General features: G+C 45.1%; 1 protein-coding gene across 4 annotated transcripts in view; it reads left to right on the plus strand.

The window, feature by feature from the left end:
• Positions 1-20,192, plus strand: part of KIF16B (kinesin family member 16B) — a 354,538-nt gene that overhangs the window by 172,232 nt on the left and 162,114 nt on the right. For all 4 annotated transcript variants that reach the window (XM_066387102.1, XM_066387103.1, XM_066387104.1 and 1 more), the window contains exons 14-16: positions 8,755-8,874; positions 11,146-11,197; positions 12,764-12,901. In XM_066387102.1, the coding sequence (XP_066243199.1) occupies positions 8,755-8,874; positions 11,146-11,197; positions 12,764-12,901 (310 nt within the window). The remainder of the gene's footprint in view (positions 1-8,754; positions 8,875-11,145; positions 11,198-12,763; positions 12,902-20,192) is intronic.

Below are 20,192 nucleotides of genomic sequence, written 5' to 3' on the forward strand. Positions count from 1 at the left end.
GGACAGCTTGATCTTCCTGCTCTTACTGAGGAGTCACAGAAATGGCTGATGGTAGTAACTGGGGTGATGTGAAAGCAGGGTGTCTCCGTAAGTGAAGACTGGTGAAGCAGCGGGACACCTGAGACTAGCCTTCCCTGTAGACCGGGGTCTCCTCTCCAGCAGAAGGGAGGAGCCCAGTAGAGGATATTGAACCACCTTTGTTAAGCGAGGGAAGAGCCTAGGGACTCAGCATCTTTATAGTGCGTGAGCTGAAGATCACCTGGCCCTCTGTCCATCCATCTAGCTAGAGAAGTGGATAGAGCAGGGGTCCCCAAACTTTTTACACAGGGGGCCAGTTCACTGCCCCCTCAGACCGTTGGAGGGCCGGACTATAAAAAAAACTATGAACAAATTCCTACGCACACTGCACATATCTTATTTTAAAGTAAAAAAAAAATGGGAACAAATACAATATTTAAAATAAAGAACAAGTAAATTTAAATCAACAAACTGACCAGTATTTCAATGGGAACTATGGGCCTGCTTTTGGCTAATGAGATGGTCAATGTCCAGTTCCAAATTTGTCACTGCTAGCCGTAACAGGTGATATGACGCGCTTCTGGAGCCGTGATGCGTGCATCCCACGTCACCGAAAGTAGTACTGTACATGAGCCATGCTGTGCTTTGTGGCACCGCCACATACAGTACTCCCGGAGCACAGGATGAGGATGGATCCTGTGCTCCTCTCACTGACCACCAATGAAAGAGGTGCCTCTATCGGAGGTGCAGCGGGGGTCGGATAAGTGGCCTCAGGGGGCCACATATGGCCCGCGGGCCGTAGTTTGGGGACCCCTGGGATAGAGTGTAGACTACTGTCTTTGAACTAGAAAGATGTTAGATATGGCAGGACAGGAGTCAGGGGCTTGCCCCCCCCCCCACTTTGTTAGCGCATACAGAATTTCTGGACAGACACACCTAAGCTTACAGAAGATTAAAAAGAGTAGGGCAATTATAAACATAGCCTAGTGGTGGATGGATGGGTAAATAGATAGATAGACAAACAGAATGCAAGAAAAGAAGTAAAGTGTGCAAAAGGCAAAAGATCCAGATCTGATGAAAATATACCCCAGGGCATAAAAGGGAACTTGTACAATTGCTTCATTCTGTGGGATGAGTTAATGAGAAACAGGGATTCAATAAATGAAGGAAGATGATAATAAAAACCAGAGTGAGATGAAAAAAGAGAGAGTACAGACCTAAAGGTAGACTTCAAGGTTTAAAACAACATCCATGGGCAGACTAATAAATAAAATTAAGACTACCAAGGAAAACAATAGATGTCATTGAAATCAAGTTACTAAAAGTTAAAGCCTTGATAATCTCACGGCACACAAATGAAATGATCAAGGTATTAAAGCAATCAGTAAACGTTGAAGAAGACAGACAACGTATGTATGAGTAATTGGCGTCCCCAAAGCAGATAGTCAACAAATGAAACGGAAAATGGCATATAAAAACAAGATAATTTTCATGAAGTTAACAATAAACAAAATAACTGAGTCTGCAAATCAGAAGAATGTATTGTGTTCCAGGAAAATTTAGAGTACAGAATGTTTAATACTGAGATCTATCCTAAACTATTGAATTTCAAGTATAAAAAGTTTTTTTCAAAGGGTCTGGGCAGAAAACCAAATTATCTGCCATGGTCTAAAAGTCAGACTAACTTCATCTTTCCCTAGAGTAGCGTTTAATTTCTGAAGACCGTGGAGCCATCTCCACAGTTCCCAGGGAAGGGGTGTGACCCCGTGTGTGGCCCAGTTGATGCAGCTCTGATGTCTTTCATATGTAAGGGCCGGGGGCAGGTATTCCCCAACACGTGCAAACTCAAGTAATGGTGCTTAAAACCAAAACATGTACAAAAAATATATATGCAATGTTGTCAACTGCTAATTATGTTTCATAATGTCTTAACTTAGAAGAATATTTTAGGAAATATCTCCTGTAGCAAAGAAACATATGGTTGAAATTCCACAAATACTTATCCTAATGACAAATTCAGATAAAATCACATGCATTAAAAATATATATATATATATATATATATATATATTTGCTAGAGGATAATTTTATTTTTCCTAAAGTCTTCTCAGCTGCCTACCTCCCTCTCTCCCTCCCTTGTCACACCCACACTGGGTATGTGCTCCCAGGTCAGAACATGGCTTTCTTTCTCCTGTGCTGCCATGTGTTATGTCAAGTTTGCAGAAATTCCGTGCACTTTGTACTGTGAGGCATTTCCACAAAGGTCTACTGGTTAGTGAAACTGTAATTCTCCATAGACTACTCCACAGAAATATTCTGATATAATTCTTGGCTGTTCCACCTCACCCCTCCCCACAAAAAAATAAATCCACTTAAAAATCACTCACTCTCAGCCCTGGCTGGTTGGCTCAGCGGTAGAGCATCAGTCTGGCGTGTGTAAGTCCCAGGTTTGGTTCCTAGTTAGGGCACACAGGAGAAGTGCCCATTTGCTTCTCCACCCTTCCTCTTTCTCTTTCCTCTCTCTCTTATCCCCTCCCACAGCCTAGGCTCCATTGGAGCAAAGTTGGCCCCAGGCGCTGAGGATGGCTCCATGGCCTCTGCCTCAGGCATTAGAGTGGCTCTGGCCACAACAGAGCAACACCCCAGATGGGCAGAGCATCGCCCCCTGATGGGCATGCTGGTTGGATCCCAGTCGGGCGCATGCAGGAGTCTGACTGCCTACCTGCTCTATCTTCGGAAAAATACAAAAAACAAACAAAAACACCTCATTTACTCCAACTAATCAGCACTTATTGAGTGACTACTGTATACCTGGTGCAGCTGTATTCACCTAACAGAGTGTGAGGAAACACAGTTTCTATGGCTCTCACTTCAGGTGGCACAGACACGTCACCAGAATTTTTCCAGTATTTCTCAAGCAAGGTCTGGCTCAGGGAAATGTCTCCAGGGGGAAAAATAGTATTTTGTTGTTAAGTTTTTGTATTGGTTTTCACTTATTTATTTTCAGGAAAGCTGTTGAGTCTTGTCAGGCACAGTGCTAGTGGTGAAGGGTGTTGGATGTTGTAAGTGAGCTCAGTGGTGACATGGGGCGCTCCCAGTGAGCCCAGCCCATGGGTGGCCGGGTGGCCGGGTGGCCAGGCTTCTCCCCTCCCCTCCCCTCCCACCTGGGCAGCCCTGCCTGCAACCCCCCTGCACCGCTGGAATCCGCCAGAAGGGGTGCTGCCATTGTTCCAAAATTGGACACATGTTTTAAATTCAGTAGTTGGAGGAAAACATATCGAACATATTATTTGCAAATGTAATGAACCCAGTGTTTAAAATAAGCTGATTTTATGTTTTGACACTTTTAGTCAGGCCATAGTTTCCTTTTAATGCAAATATTGGTTGCCAAAAGATTTGTTTCAATACAAAATATGTGCAGCTATACATATTTTATCACTTTCATTATTCGGGACCCAGAGAGCCTGGAGACGGGAGGGATCGCAGCGCGGCTGTTTAAATATTCCATCTTATCAAAGAGGTGTTTCATAAATTATGTATAACAGTAGATACCACTCAATAAATATTTTATATGTGATAGATATTTTTGTCTGAAATCACTTTTTCACTTGAGCAATGATTTAGACCCGCATTTTTAGTTTTATGAGGTGAGACTTTTATAATATCAGGTAGTGAGTGCAGTTTGAATGTCATAGAGCTTTAGGGCAGCAACTGTCATGAATTCATCTGCCCCTTCCCAGTCCTGGGAAACTTGCTCTTAGTTCAGGTGTTACCCATTCTGTGATGGAAGCGTGTGTGAGTGGACGCTACTCTGTGTGTGAGTGTGTTGGAAATTGGTGGGGACAACCAATGCTTTTGACCCAATGGCTCCGAACTTAAGAATTTCAAATGAGTTCCAAAGTCTCTGAGACTTACTAGAAGGAAGAGGGAAAAGAGTGCTTCTTAGTGGTTTAAAAAAAATGACTTAAGCTCTGGCTGGTTGGCTCAGTGGTAGAGTGCCGACCTGGTGTGCAGGAGTCCCGGGTTCGATTCCCGGCCAGGGCACACAGGAGAAGCGCCCATCTGCTTCTCTACCCCTCCCCCTCTCCTTCCTCTCTGTCTCTCTCTTCCCCTCCCGCAGCCAAGGCTCCATTGGAGCAAAAGATGGCCCGGGTACTGAGGATGGCTCTATGGCCTCTGCCTCAGGCACTAGAATGACTCTGGTTGCAACAGAGCAACGCCCCAGATGGGCAGAGCATTGCCCCCTGGTAGGCATGCCGGGTGGATCCCGGTTGGGCGCATGCAGGAGTCTGTCTGACTGCCTCCCCATTTCCAACTTCAGAAAAATACAAAAAAAAAAAATGACTTAAACTAATCTGGATGTGGTCTAAAGCAATGTCTCTAGTGTGAGTGGGAGTTATTAGAGTTTAAAATACTGCCTTTTGTGTGTGTGTGTGTGGGGGGGGATTGTTGTCCTCTTTTATGCAGAAAATATACTCATGTCTCTGGACTTGTGAGAGTAGTCACTTAATTCCTCGTGGACCTAGAGGCCTGGGAGAGGCATTGTCAGGAGGCTGCCTCCCCCGTGTGCAATAATACTGTCACCATCCTGCTACCAGACCTTCCAATGAGGACCTTGTTTCTGGAAATGTAGCTATATGATTAAATTATTCATTGTAATATATACATTTTTAAAAAAAATCCTATGCTTTTCACTTCTACTTGAATTCCATGAGCAGAAGGCAAAGCATGAATTCTACCGATGTCGCAGGGGTTGGTTTATTTAGAGTGATCGTTTCTGCTAAGATGTGCAGGGGCCTTGGTGCAGCATCGAGACGACTGCAGGCCCCCCTCCAGGCCTGAGGTTTGAGCCCTGGGATGTGGACTTGCCTGAAACGAGTAACTGAACAACCATGACAAGATGCACTTCCTTTCCTTGAATCTAAGTTCTACATTGGTCATTTCTTCTACATCTATTTAATGGTTGTTAAATTACTTCCTTACAAGTGGTACTTTTATGGGTTTTTTAGCCATCTGTTTTTGCGCTTCATTGTATTGCTCTCCTGCATGACTCCAGCACTGCGTGTGCACCTTTGAGACTCAAATGCCTGCAAACGGGAAGACCTGCGGGGCCTCGGCTTCCACCGCCCCTCCCTAGAACCTCTTAGGAGCAGCCGTGTCTGCCACGTTGTGAAGTTCTGGATTCTTCACCTAGAGAATGGCAGATTTCAGTCATTGTTTTGATACTTAAGAGACATAAAATATCTTTATCCATTCCAGGACTGTAGGGAGTACCCATTTTGTTTTAGGCATTGCTGGGCGTTGAGTTGCAGAGCTGTGCCTTGGTCGCTGCTGTCTTAGTGTTGTGGTGGGGGTAGGGAGGAGATGCACTAGGCGTGTCTCTGACCAGAGCCTCCAGCCAGTGGCTTGGAACTTGTTCCCCAGTTGCTCCCAGTGTGCCTGTGATCCCAGCACAGTGTCATGTTCTTGGGTGTGACCCAGCGTGAACTTGGCACGACCCAACCTCAAGTCTGGATTTTCACCTTCAGTCTTCTCTAATTGCTTTCTCTTAGCCTTACCAGAAGCCTGATTTTAGAGGTTTTTTGTTTTTTGTCCTGGGTCAGATGGGCCTGGTATTTAGACAGACCTGCGAGTCTCTTCCTTGCCATGGACCCTCCATCTTGCATTTCTCTAGTTTGAGTGGGATCTACTAGAGTTTAAGTACAAATTCATTTAACTAATATTAATTGAGGAGCTACTCTGTGCCAGACATGAAATTAGGCACTGGTTTGTAGTACTCGTAAAACAACATGTCATGTGATGATAGTTGCTAAGAAGAGAAATCAGGATAAAAGAGGCTGGTGATTCCATCTTGTATGGGGTTGGCACTGGTTTGGCAGTATCGCCATGGGGCGCTTGGCTCTTGCTTTCTTGAGAAAAAGATTTTAGACAAGAGACTAATGTTGGGATTCAAATAATTTAACCGGTTCTCTGTCCTAATGACCATTTAAATATAAAAAAAAAATATACCAAAAGGTAGTTTATTATTTCATGCATTTAATACTTAAATAAACAATAAAAGAGGTACACAAAACTAGCTTATGTTACAAGGAAGAGTTTTAAAATATTAATGAAATAATATTAAATAATACCATACAAAGAACAATAAAACTATTATTTAAGATATTTCCATATTGCTTCTTGATTGGCATCCTCACTTGCAATTTTTTTCACCTGTGGACGGAATGAACATTACTGTGGTTGCTTACGCTGTTGTGCAGATGAAGGTTAAAAAAGAGTAAGGAATGTGAATTTGTGATTTCCACATTGGGCGGCTGCCCAGGTGCCCACCTTAGAGAGAGCCCTGATTACAGGTGCCATTTTAACAATAGGTTTGCCAAACTCAACAAAACATTTGGTATTAGTTCTGCTGAACCGGTGCAAACTGGCTGAATCCCACCATTGCAAGGGACACAAAATAACAGAGTGGGCAGCAGTTTATTTGTAAAGGGAAAGTGCACTTGGAAGATGCTCAAGTGGGGCACTCAGACCCATCCGGTGTGTGTGCGGTCTGCCTAGGGATTTAGACCCATGTGAGTGCCGCACTTGGTTACATAGTCAGATTTTTATGCCTCCCTGGGTTCCCTCCCTGCCTCCTGGCTCCTCCTCCCTGGCTGGTTTGTTCTTGCCCATTACATGTGCACATCTCTGCCAGTAGTGGGCAGTCCTGTGACTGTGTTCTTTGTGTTTTGAGGCTCATGCACATTTCTATCATTTTGCCCTTCCATATCTAGCATCCCCAGTGGAAGGTCATGTAACGGTCATTGCCTTGTCTGTCCCTTTGATATGCTCTCCATGGGTGTGTAACTGCCCTGGGTGAATCAGGAGCTTGAAAACTGTGGTCAACCATCTCGTTATCACCTGGTGGTTGTGATTAAGGTTGATATTTCCTTTCCCTCTCTATACCCTCTCCTGGATCATGTCTCATTAGTAACCGACTCTAACAGAGTGATGGAGGAGCTGGCTTTTGAGCAGAGACCTGAGGAACTGAGAGCCACGTTATATATGTACATAGAGAATTCTCTCCTGGGACTGTTTTGTTTTTTTCAAAAACATTTGCTAGTGTCTGGAGATATTTTTGGTTTTCACAGCCTCAGGGGAGAGGGAGTGTGTTACCAGTATCTAGTGGGTAGTGGCTACGGATGCTGCTAAACATCCCATAGTACACAAAATATCTTGCCATAATGAAGAGGCATCTGGTCCAGAATGCCAATGACGCCGAGGTAGAGGAGCAGACGATACCAGAAGACACAGCAACCACACAAGCAGAAGGAAAAAGGAAAACCAATGACTAAAGCCCGGAGGTGGGGCAGGCGGGCAAACCTGAGGACAGTGAGGAGCTGTGGATTCCTAGAGAGACATGAAAAAGGGGGAGAGTGCAGGCGACCATAGCAGGAAGCGAGCAAGGCACGTGATCACATAGTGCTTTGTAGAATGTTACAGAGACTGTGGCTGCTATCTCAGTGAAATGGGAGGCCACATGAGGGCTCTGAGCCGAGCAGTGACCTGCCGTAAATTCCCTCTGGCTGTAGGGTCGAGTAAGAAACACATTGAGGCTGGAGTGGTAGTGTCCTTCATCATCGCAGTGATCCAGGTAAAAGGAGCTAATGATTGAGGCCAGGAAGGAGTGTGGTGCAGGTGGTTTGATGCTGCCTGATTGGGGTCATGTTTCGACTGTATAATCAACACTAAATATGTAGGGTTAGAGAAAGAAAGGAACAAGGTAGAGTCATGGTTTTAGGTTCAAGTAACTGTAAGGAAGGTTGGCATTCACTAAGGAGGGATAATGTGCAGGTTGGGGAGGCAGGAGGGTACGAGGGTACGAGGGTTCGTTTATCAATGGATTTAGTTTGAAACTGCCTGTTTGGCATTCTTGCAGATATATTGAGGCAGGCAGGTGTGTGTGTGGTCTGCCTAGGGATTTAGATTTGAGAGTCATCAGCATCAGATTGCAGGTAAAGTCAGGAGACAGGAAGAATGACTGTAGATACTAGTTTTCCTAGGATGAAAGATTCCATGGAGTTGGGTCAAGAGAGAGCAGGAGGGGAAGAATTGGAGAACAAGTGTAGGGTACTCTTTGGAGGTGATTTTCTTTAAAGGGGCAGAGAGAAATTGGTGATAGCTGGAGGGAGATGCCAGGCCACGGGAAGTGGTGGCGGTTGTAGGAGATCCATAGCAGACCTGTGTGTGGTGCAAATGACCCACAGCTCGTAGGGAGGCAGGAGACAGAGGGTCAGGTGGCTGTGGTGCGGGGCTACCTACAGCACAGGGAAGGATTCATCTAGGCACACTCACAGTTTGCCCATACTAACTGGAGAGAAGAGCCAGCAAATCAGGAGACATCTAGATATTAAGTGAAATAAAGGTTTTGAAAAGGGAGAAAGATTCCTTTGTAGTCAAGGCGACTATAGAACCTTTCCTAAGGAAGGCAAGGTTTCAAAGAGGTTATATAAATCAGGCAATAAGTTTAATTCATTTTAATTGATCTTTTATATGTTTTCAGTTTACTTTGCCTACTGTATGCCAGGATTTCAACATGAAGTTTAGATCCATTTTTCTTACAGTGCTTTTGATGAGAAATAAAAAATTTTAACACTCTAGAGAGCACCTAAAAAAAAAAAAAATAGAAAGAACACTTAATAAGATGTTCTCTTTCCTCAAAGTAACCTTTTCCTTTTCTTTCACTCCTGATTTCAGGAACAAACTCTAGCCCTTAGGAAAGAAGGGATTGGAGTTGTTTTGGACTCTGAACTACCCCATTTGATTGGCATTGATGACGACCTTCTGAGTACTGGAATTATCTTATATCACTTGAAGGTAAAAACTACTTAAGTGGAACATTGTAATTTCGTTTTCAGTTTTCCCATCAGACACTAGCAAGGTTTGTTATAATACTCTGAGTCCTTGAACACAGCTATTACATTAAAGAAGATGCAACAAATCCTTGATTCCTTACGGCCATGGCTTTAGGCGACCCCTGTGTTTTGGTTGTTCGACCCCCGCCAGGGTTGCGACCCACAGGTTGAGAACCGCTGCCTTAGGGGATTTTCAGCAGTTCATTGGGGTTCTGGGGTGTCAGAAGTTCCTATTTTTATGGAATTCTAAAGCTAAATGAAGATCCATGTACTTTGCCTTCTAATTTTTATCAGAGGAAGGTAAGGAACAAAATGCCAGACAGACTAAGGGAGAAGAGTCACAGGTACTTGGAATGGGTATTGGCTATCTGTCCTGAGCCATCATGTGCACTGTGAAGTTGTGTCTCCTGTATTCCTGGACCTGGTCCTGCCCAGAATTTCTACGTCAGCATCAGTGGTCGCCTCTGTCACCTTGACTTTAGTATCCTCTCTCTGGTCCACGGCTTAAAGTGAAAACGCACTGCACTGTGCTTTGCCGGCCCCATAAACAGCATCTTTAGACACAAAGAAACCCTCTCCACTGGAGGAGAAGCTCTCCAGCGAGGGTCAGGAATATCACTGAGATGACTGTCGTGGACAGGTTATGATACATGCCGAAGTCGGAGCCTACCCATTGCGGACAGTAAGCCCTGGGAGTTCTGCTGTCATTTTCCAGTCAGCGTCAGGTGTTGTCTGAGAGCCTCAGTGAACTCTAATTGAATTGAAGCTGTGTCCTTCCCCGGGACACTGCTTTGTCCTTCCCCAGGCCGTTTCCGTGGCCTTCCCCAGGTGTCCCCATGGCCTTCCTGGGCCATTTCTGTGGCCTTCCCTGGGGCTTCCCCGTGGCTTTCCTGGGCCGTTTCCATGGCCTTCCCCAAGGCATCTCTGAGGCCTTTCCCAGGCTTCCCCGTGGCCTTCCCTGGGGTATCCTCGTGGACTTCCCCGGGCTGTCTCCATGGCCTTCCCCGGGCTTCCCCGTGGCCTTCCCAGGCCGTCTCCATGGCCTTCCCCAGGCTTCCCCGTGGGCTTCCTGGGCCGTCTCCTTGGCCTTTCCTGGGGCTTCCCCGTGGCCTTCCTGGGCCGTCTCCTTGGCCTTACCCGGGGCTTCCCCATGGCCTTCCCCAGGCCGTCTCCTTGGCCTTCCCTGGGGCGTCCCCGTGGCCTTACCCGGGGCTTCCCCGTGGCCTTCCTGGGCCGTCTCCTTGGCCTTACCCGGGGCTTCCCCATGGCCTTCCCCAGGCCGTCTCCTTGGCCTTCCCTGGGGCGTCCCCGTGGCCTTCCCTGGGGCATCCCCGTGGGCTTCCTGGGCCGTCTCCTTGGCCTTCCCTGGGGCTTCCCCGTGGCCTTCCTGGGCCATCTCCTTGGCCTTACCCGGGGCTTCCCCTTGGCCTTCCCCAGGCCGTCTCCTTGGCCTTCCCTGGGGCATCCCCGTGGCCTTACCCAGGGCTTCCCCGTGGCCTTCCTGGGCCGTCTCCTTGGCCTTACCCGGGGCTTCCCCTTGGCCTTCCCCAGGCCGTCTCCTTGGCCTTCCCTGGGGCGTCCCCGTGGCCTTACCCGGGGCTTCCCCGTGGCCTTCCTGGGCCGTCTCCTTGGCCTTACCCGGGGCTTCCCCAAGCCTTCCCCAGACCGTCTCCTTGGCCTTCCCTGGGGCGTCCCCGGGGCTTCCCCGTGGCCTTCCTGGGCCGTCTCCTTGGCCTTACCCGGGGCTTCCCCATGGCCTTCCCCAGACCGTCTCCTTGGCCTTCCCTGGGGCGTCCCCGTGGCCTTCCCCGGGGCTTCCCCGTGGCCTTCCTGGGCCGTCTCCTTGGCCTTACCCGGGGCTTCCCCATGGCCTTCCCCAGGCCGTCTCCTTGGCCTTCCCTGGGGCATCCCCGTGGCCTTCCCTGGGGCGTCCCCGTGGGCTTCCTGGGCCGTCTCCTTGGCCTTCCCTGGGGCGTCCCCGTGGCCTTCCTGGGCCATTTCCATGGCCTTCCCCGGGGCTTCCCCATGGCCTTCCCGGGGCTTCCTCGTGGGCTTCCTGGGCCGTTTCCATGGCCTTCCCCAGGGTGCTGCCGTGGCCTTCCCTGGGTGTCACCATGGCATTCCCTGGACATTGCTCATCAGGTCATCAAGTTGCTTGGGTTGAAATGAAAAAAGAGAAACAGACTGCTTCTCATGTCCTTACTAATAAATTTTACTTGTCTTTTTTTCCCAGGAAGGTCAGACATATGTTGGTAGAGAAGATGCTTCAACAGAACAAGATATAGGTAAGAATCTTGATCAATTTCCTCTTTACAGTGATTTGAAAAATCATTTAATGAAGAATTTTCTTTTGAGTTATGGACATGCAGTAATTATGAAAAAAAGGAAACTTTCAAATGCAATATTGATCAACATGTGTGTTTCTGTAATGTGGAACTCAAATTAAAAAAAAACAAACACATTTAATTTAGTGAATAAAATGGAACCTAAATTCTTTCCCTTCCCCCTACATGTACTCTCTCACATCTTTTAAGAGTGCAGTTATTTAAGTCACTCTGCTCATGTCACGGGGGTCAGTGATCGATGGAAATCTGTCCGCAGACACGGGAAGGGTATGGATACTCACCGGCACAGAGGGGGTGGGAAGCAGAACCCGCACACATGCTGAACGCCCGCACAGGGAGGCGCGGCTCCCTGGGTTCTCCGAAGTCTTCACAAGGCACACAGACAGCCAGTTACTCTGCCCGAGCAGGGCCAGGACTCGCCAGGCTGTGAGAGCATTACTTAGGAATTGGTGGCAGCTGTGATCGTGTGTGTATGTGTGTGGGAAGGTAGTGGTTTGCAGGGGAAGAATTTTGTCTTCACATCTGTTTTTAGAATTGCTGGCAATGAGCTGGCTTTCCCGCCAGTGTAAGCTGTGGATCAGGCTGGTTCTAGCATGTTCCTACATGTATTTACTATTTGCTGGAAAACTGAGCGAGCTGAAAACCAGTTCCCGGAAGTCCGTAGGCTGAACTGTTTTGGAGAAGAACTAGGTATTAGGGTCTTCTAATCGTTAAATTTTGTGTCCAACCGTTGAGGTTGCTGTCTGTGACGGTGGGTGCTGAGAACACATGTCTTCCTGAGTAGACGTTCAGCCGTGCGGTTCTGTGGGAATAGTGGGAGCTCCTGAGAAGCTGGCTGAGATCTGTGCCTAAAGTGTGCGGTTCATCAGACAGGCATTGACACCCTTGCCTGGCCAGCCATTAAACAGGAATAACTCAGGGTGGTCACATGTGATTAGGGAAACCTTAGCAGGTCTGGGACATCATGTTTTTTCAGAACTGGCACAGGCAGCTGCAGTGTGCTTCCCAGTACAGGTTCTAGAGACTTCCGGGGTCCTCCAAGATCTGTGCCATGCCAAATTCACCTTTGATTTCTGCTCCTGGAACATAGGGTCTGCAAATGTGGAGGTTGTGACGCATGAAGCCCTTTTGTTCCCTCCATTTTACTGTGAACTTTGGTTAGCCGATGGAGGAAATTTATTCAGCTTCAGAGTGGTTCAGTGGTGTTGAGTGAAGACAAGTTCCTCAATTATTTTCTTCCTAAAGATAAAGTAAATTAACATCCATCCCAGAACTAATTTCTTTATACAGGTGCTAGTCAGACCCTCTAAGGTAATATTCAAGGGATATTCTATCAGTTTATGCCACGAACTCCTGAAATTCAGTTTCCTCACTGAACATCAATGGTTCACTTCACAATATTTACATGGAAAAGGAAACGTATTCAATTTGGAAAAATAAATAAAGGTTGGGACTCACTCCACTAGATGCCAAAGAAAAACTCTCTCCTTTGTGTTTCCAACGTAGTTCTTCATGGCCTCGACTTGGAGAGTGAGCACTGTGTGTTTGAGAATGTCGGGGGCACCGTGACCCTGATCCCTCTGAGTGGCTCTCAGTGCTCTGTGAACGGTGTGCAGATCATGGAGGCCACACACCTCAATCAAGGTACCTCGGTTCTGGGTTTCAGTGTTTTTTGTATGTATTGTTGCTAGAAAACAAGTTGGCTCCATAATGGGAAACATGTGCATCTTAGAATTATTTTGCTAAAAATACGAGTGCTGTTTTCTCTTTCATTCTGCTGAAGGACTTCTTTATAACACACATTGTTTTGTTTAGTTAAACAGGAACTTGTATGTAGTTGTCTTAGAATTATTGCTCTAATGCAGTGGTCCCCAACCCCTGGGCTGCGGACCGGTACCGGTCCATGGGCCATTTGGTACTGGTCCGCAGAGAAAGAATAAATAACTTACATTATTTCTGTTTTATTTATATTCAAGTCTGAACGATGTTTTATTTTTTAAAAATGACCAGATTCCCTGTTACATCCGTCTAAGATTCATTCTTGACGCTTGTCTCAGTCACGTGATACATTTATCCGTCCCACCCTAAAGTCCAGTCCGTGAAAATATTTTCTGACATTAAACCGATCCGTGGCCCAAAAAAGGTTGGGGACCACTGCTCTAATGGAAATATGACTTAAATGGATTTTTTAAGTTAAAAAAGTACCCTTCTAACACAAAACCTTAACATAATGGCTTTTTAAAATAATGTTATTACCTTATTTATATTTTTAAATGAAATGTCATCATTGTAAAAAAAGGATCTGGTATCATGTATTTTTTCTTTTGAAATAATTCCAAGCATTATAGAAAATTTGCAAGAATAGTATAAAGAACTTTTTAATTTTCAGAAGCATTTGAAAGTGAATTGCTAATATGCTGCCCCACCACCCTGAATACTTCAGTGCGTATCTTCCTTAAACCAGTGTTTTTCAACCACTGGTCCATGGACCGGTCCACCAGAAATGTCATGCCAGTCCGCTAAAGAGTTAACCACTCTGGTGTTGCATGAAAACTATAGACCCAGCGATCTTAGTTGAATTCTTTTATGCTCAGGGTGATTTCTCCCTTAACAGTCCCTGAAATAATTCTCCTATGTTCATGGAGAATTATTATGAAACAGTATAAAAAGGTTGAAAACCACTGTTTTAACAATGGCATTCTTCTGTGTAAGTGTAATACAACCATCCATGCTGACATTGGTATTTCCCTACTGCTTGATTCTCAGCCCCTCTGCCATTTGTCCCAGCAGCGTCTGTTCTGGGTCCAGCGTTAGTTTGGCACCCTCACTGCATGTGGTTGCCGTTTCTCTTTAGCCTCTCATGGTCTGGAATAGTTCTTTGTCTTTCCCTGACTTTTATGTATTTGAAAATTTTGAGAACTGCAGGTCATATATGTTATAGAATGTTTCTCCACATAAATGTAGGATTGATCTGATGCTTTCTCGTGATTAGACTAATATCATGCATTTTTACAGGACTATCAGAGAGAAATGATGCTGTATTATTCTTATGTCCCGTTACATGGTGTTTATTGCCATTACTAATGATGCTCGCTGTAATCATTTGATTAAAGCGGAGCTTGCTAGGTTTCTTCATTGTGAAGAACTCTCTTTTCTTGCATTTTTGAATAAAACTGAAAACAACAAATGAATAAACAAAACGAAACTCATAGACAGACAACAGTTTGTTGGTTGCTAGCAGGGACGGAGGAGAGGGGAGATAGTAAAGGGTCAAGGGGATTAAATATATGGTGACGAGAGGAAATTGACTTTGAATGGTAAATACATAATGCAATATATAGAAGATGTATTGTAGAATGGTACACATAAAGTTATTCCTATCTCTCTTTTTTATTAATGAAGATATTGGGGAGATACTTTGAGATCATAAATTTTCTATTCTTGATCATGTTTTCATCCTCTGGTTTAAGAATCCTTGATTTTTAAATTTAATTTAATTTTTTTGCCTAATTTAATTTTTATTCTGAGGGTTGCAGAATGGTGATTTCCTTTCTTCTATATTTATTTTCTTTTTACTGTAAAACAACATTTTAAAAGAATTTTTTAAAAACTATTTTTATAAAACTTTGGCCTTTTACTTTAAGAAAGACCTCTCTCTTTTTGCCGTTTATTTATTAATTGAAATCAACAGGGTCACATGACTTGCTAATTTATTTGGTAGGTTTTAGTGTATTTCTATCATTATTTACTTTTTTTTTTTTTTTTTTTTTTTGCATTTTTCTGAAGCTGGAAACAGGGAGAGTTAGTCAGACAGACTCCCGCATGCGCTCGACCGGGATCCACCCAGCACGCCCACCAGGGGCGACGCTCTGTCCACCAGGGGGCGATGCTCTGCCCATTCTGGGCGTCGCCATGTTGCGACCAGAGCCACTCTAGCGCCTGAGGCAGAGGCCACAGAGCCATCCCCAGCGCCCAGGCCATTTTTGCTCCAATGGAGCCTTGGCTGCGGGATGGGAAGAGAGAGACAGAGAGGAAGGTGTGGCGGAGTGGTGGAGAAGCAAATGGGCACTTCTCCTGTGTGCCCTGGCTGGGAATCGAACCCGGGTCGTCTGCACGCTAGGCCGACGCTCTACCGCTGAGCCAACCGGCCAGGGCCTCATTATTTACTTTTATGCTTAAATTGTCCCAGATTTGGTCAGTGGGAGTTCTTTTTAAGCTGGTTGCTCTGTCCTTTTGGCTTGTCCCATTGTGATCACTTCCCAGGCTCATTGTGTACTTGACGGGAATCAGTGAATTCTCCAAGGAGCCTGGCTCCTTATACTATAAAATGAGATTTAAAAACCAACACCTGAACACTAGGTGTGCTCATTGCTACTGAACTGTCCTTGCTCCCAGGTCCTGTCAGTCAGTAAAGTTAAAAAAAAAAAAATGTGTGTATATGTGTGAACATTTACATCTGTATTTCTATTTATAGTGGTATATTGAAATACATTTCACTATGTATATTGGCAACCAGGAATTCACACCAGCACCTCTAATTTCAACCCAATACCGTAGAGCTCATTCTAGTTTTCTCCTTTTTCTTATTTGTAACTCTCTTTTCTGACAGTGACAAACTGACTCCCCTGATGTAACCAGACTCTTGTCTCTGCTTCCCTTTCTCCATGCAGGGCTATTCCTCTTCGGCCCCAGGCTGTGACACCTGTGCTGGGTATCACACCCTTCTCTTAGCACAGAACCCTTCCTCAGCCCATGCCACGTGCCTGCCATGTTCATGCTGATGCCCACTTTGCTCATCCCTGCCCAAATGGCCTTTGTATTGACTTAGGTGGGAGTGAAAGAAAGAAGTTGACATTTTTTTTTTTTCTTTTTTAAATTTGAAGCTGGAAACGAGGAGAGACAGTCAGACAGACTCCCGCATGCGCCCGACCGGGATCCACCCGGCACGCCCACCAGGGGCGGCGCTCTGCCCACCAGGGGGCGATGCTCTGCCCCTCTGGGGCGTCGCTCCGCCACAACCAGAGCCACACCAGCGCCTGGGGCAGAGGCCAAGGAGCCATCCCCAGCACCCGGGCCATCCCTGCTCCAATGGAGCCTCGGCTGTGGGAGGGAAAGAGAGAGACAGACAGGAAGGAGGGGGGGTGGAGAAGCAAATGGGCGCTTCTCCTATGTGCCCTGGCTGGGAATCGAACCCGGGTTCCCCACACGCCAGGCCGACGCTCCACCTCTGAGCCAACTGGCCAGGGCCTAAGTTGACATATTTTAAGCCCCCTTTTTTGTATATTATATATCATCTTTATCATTACAGTTTTTCATGGTTACATACCTGTTGTGACATAGAAATTGGACAGATGGGAACTAGAAAGCATGTAGTTTGTCAGTGTTAGCCAAATCATAAACAGAAGTCAGTTGGAAGGAGTTATCTCAGAAATGAAGGACAGGACAATCATGCTTTGTAAGCTGTACATAGGGTCTATCAAAGACATTCTAAAAGCAACTGATGGAGTATTCACCTATGTACCTACCTCCGTGTCATCCATCCACCTCCACATCTTTCACCCACCTCCACATTATCCACCCAACCCCCATTCCCCTATCCCTCACTTCCCATCCCCTCTTCCCCCTTCTACCCATCTACCCATCCACACATCCACCCATCCACCCTTCCACCCTTCCACCCATCTATTCATCCCCTCTTCCCCCTTCTACCCATCTACCCATCCACCCTTCCACCCATCCACCCTTCCACCCATCCACCCATCTATTCATCCCCTCTTCCCCCTTCTACCCATGCACCCATGCACCCATCCACCCCTCCACCATCCACAACTTCTACCCTTCCACCCATCTACTCTTCCACCCATCCACCCATCTATTCATCCCCTCTTCCCCCTTCTACCCATGCACCCATGCACCCATCCACCCCTCCACCATCCACAACTTCTACCCTTCCACCCATCTACTCTTCCACCCATCCACCCATCTATTCATTCCCTCTTTCCCCTTCTACCCATCTACCCATCTACCCATCCACCATCCACAACTTCTACCCTTCCACCCTTCCGCCCATCCACCCATCCCTCCTCCCCCCTTTCGACCCTTCCATCCATCCCCCATAGCCCCATCCCCCATCTCCCATCCACCCTTCCCACCCTTTGACTCTTCCATTCATTTCCCATTGCCCCATCCCCCCACCCACCCTTCCACCCACCTACCCATCTGTTTTTTTACTCTCAGTAGTTTTTAGTCTCTAGGTAAATTGAGCTTGGGAAACATCTTGAATGCCCTGGAGCTGGCCAGGAGGGTCAGAGGTCAGCAATAATACATGACCAGCTCAAAAGAAAGATGCAGTGAGCATTCAGTGATCATTACCAAAGAGCTGTTTCCTGCTTTTCTGCAGCCAGGTCAGGGACCGTGGCCATCTGGGATGGAGAAGCCAGTCCTTGCCAGGCAGCAGTATTAGTCGTGGTGAGAGGCTATTTCTTTCCAGGGCCCAGAGAGTTACCATAATTGATTGGCATATAAGAGGTAACCATGTAGTGCTCTCCAGTGGCAGCCCTGCTTGGGAACACACAGACCCTAGTGCAGAAAACGTGGGTAATTGGAGGCTATCCAGTTGACAGATGGCCCCACCAGTGAATTATGTAACTGAATGTAGATCTCAGTCAGACCACCTGCCCATGCTCTTAGGACTTCAGGTTGAGGTCCTGCAGCTGTTCCTGTAGGCAATAGGGGTGGTACAGGAGTCAGAACAGAAATTAGAGACATGCTCCTTGTTCAGTAGAGATCACTGTACTGGCTTCATGTCCTTCAGGTCAGAGGGAGGTGATCTTGTTATGATGACTATGTTTGTTGTTACAGGGTTTTCCCAGAGGTTGTACTGGTTTTTAATATCATTGTTAACACCTGAGGAGAACAGTTTCACTATTGCCTGATAGAATTGTGGGAAATAAAGCGTGTATATTTTCCCTAATTAACTTGATTGTGTATTCCATGTAACCTTATAACTCTTTATAACCACTTTTTCATATTTGATTTAACTATTTTCCCAATATTATGTTTCCTATTTAACTATGGTTTTGTTACTTTTTAAATCCACTTTTTATTTGCTTTACTCAATTGTTTTATTCTTTGGTGGGTTTTTTGTTTGTTTGCTTGTTTGTTTTTTGATAATTTCAAAATCCACCTTGGAACTAGTAAACATTCTTTTTTCTATTATTTATCCATGATTTAATTATTTTTCTAGGATTTTATTTTGAAATGTTTAATTGTTTAATACATCTGGGGTCCACTGATATGTAAAGTATAGATCTAATTTTTCCTCCAACATTGGTATACCATTTATTATAACCTTTCCCCAACCTACACCACCTCCCTTTTGAATTAATTTTGTTTACCAAAAATGAAAAAACACATATAGTGTATAGTTGGCTTTCCACTCTGTTCTAGCACTCTGTAGTTCTACTTTTGTACCAGTATCACACAGTTTTAGTGCTTATTGTATTATAATATACTTCCATTTCTTTTCTCATTTGAGTCGCTTTTTTGCTTTCATGCCTATTAATATTTTCAAAGAAATTTTAGAATCTTTTTGTTCTAAAATATTCTTTGCAAAGTTAGATTTGTTCTCATTTTGAAATATATATTTCCATTTGGGACTTCAGTTTATTCTGTATGTGTCTTTTTGTGTTTAAATTTTCATCTATTCCAATAAAACTGAAGGCTTTTAATATAGCTGTATTATTAACTGCCTCAAAATGGGGAGGAAAAAACCCATTCATTCTATAATAATCTATTTTATTATTGTATATATTGCAGTTTCTTTCAGAATATCAATTTATAACCATATGGGGAAAGTGGGACCCAGAGAGTTTAGTAACTGGACTCTCGACTTCTGGGTCTTGTGCATTGCTCTTCCAGAAACCCAGCATTCAGTCTGGTATTTCTGTGACAGGCAGAGAAGGATTTATGGCTGGAATTAATGTGGAGACATTCTTGAGTATGTGCTTGAATTACAAATAGGTCACAGACATCAACATTGGCTGCTGGGTCCACCTGTCCTTGTATTGCAGCCATCAGACTATTACCTCTGTGTGCCTTCCCTGCCCCAGCCCTCTTTCTCTGGGGCTCCTGGCTGGACCTTACACCACCCACAGCCCTGGCAGTGGATACTGAGAACACTGAGTGGATTATGGTGACCATTGCTCCTGCTGAGTTAGGGGTTAAACAAGTCTCTTATGGATTTGCCTGGAAGCTAACTGTTAGACGTAATGAAGTTTCTGTGAGAAACTCAGTCCTGAGTTTCAAACAACATAACAGAAAAGGAAAGTTAGAACACATATTGTAAGAACTGCCTAGAACTTAATATTTCATATTGGGGTTATCCTTATGCCCCTCCCTAAAAAAAGGTTATTTAGTTCAAAGAAATTCGCTTATTTTATTGCCATCTGTGTATGTAACTGTAGCTATGTCTAGAATTCTCTTGTGAATTGAGGCATGGTAGATGAATAATAAATATAGCTCCTATACAATATTTGTACTAATTGGTTTTTGCCTAAATTGAAAGTCCATTTAAAAATATGACTATTCAAGTTAGTGATGACTTGAATTAAATTTTGATCTTCATATTAAAGATCTATCTGGTCCTAAGAAAGTAGTAGTACTAATTGGCAGTCAGGGTTAATTGTCAGAATTTTCTTTCTGTGAGGTACTCTTAATTGTTTTATTATTGCAGTACCAGGATTTTCAGATATGATGGGCTTGAGTTCCCGTGGCATTCTGCTCTGCTACCAAACAGCGTTCTCAGTAGCGCTATTAATGAAATTGACATAAAAGTGTTAAGTTCCAAAGTGTTGAAACACCATGCCCTGAGTATAAATGTTATTGACAAGTCTTAGGGCAGGGAAATGCAAGATGGCTTTGTGTTTCAAAGCAC

The sequence above is a fragment of the Saccopteryx leptura genome, chromosome 5 (genome assembly GCF_036850995.1).
Source record: "Saccopteryx leptura isolate mSacLep1 chromosome 5, mSacLep1_pri_phased_curated, whole genome shotgun sequence".
NCBI classification, from domain to species: domain Eukaryota; kingdom Metazoa; phylum Chordata; class Mammalia; order Chiroptera; family Emballonuridae; genus Saccopteryx; species Saccopteryx leptura.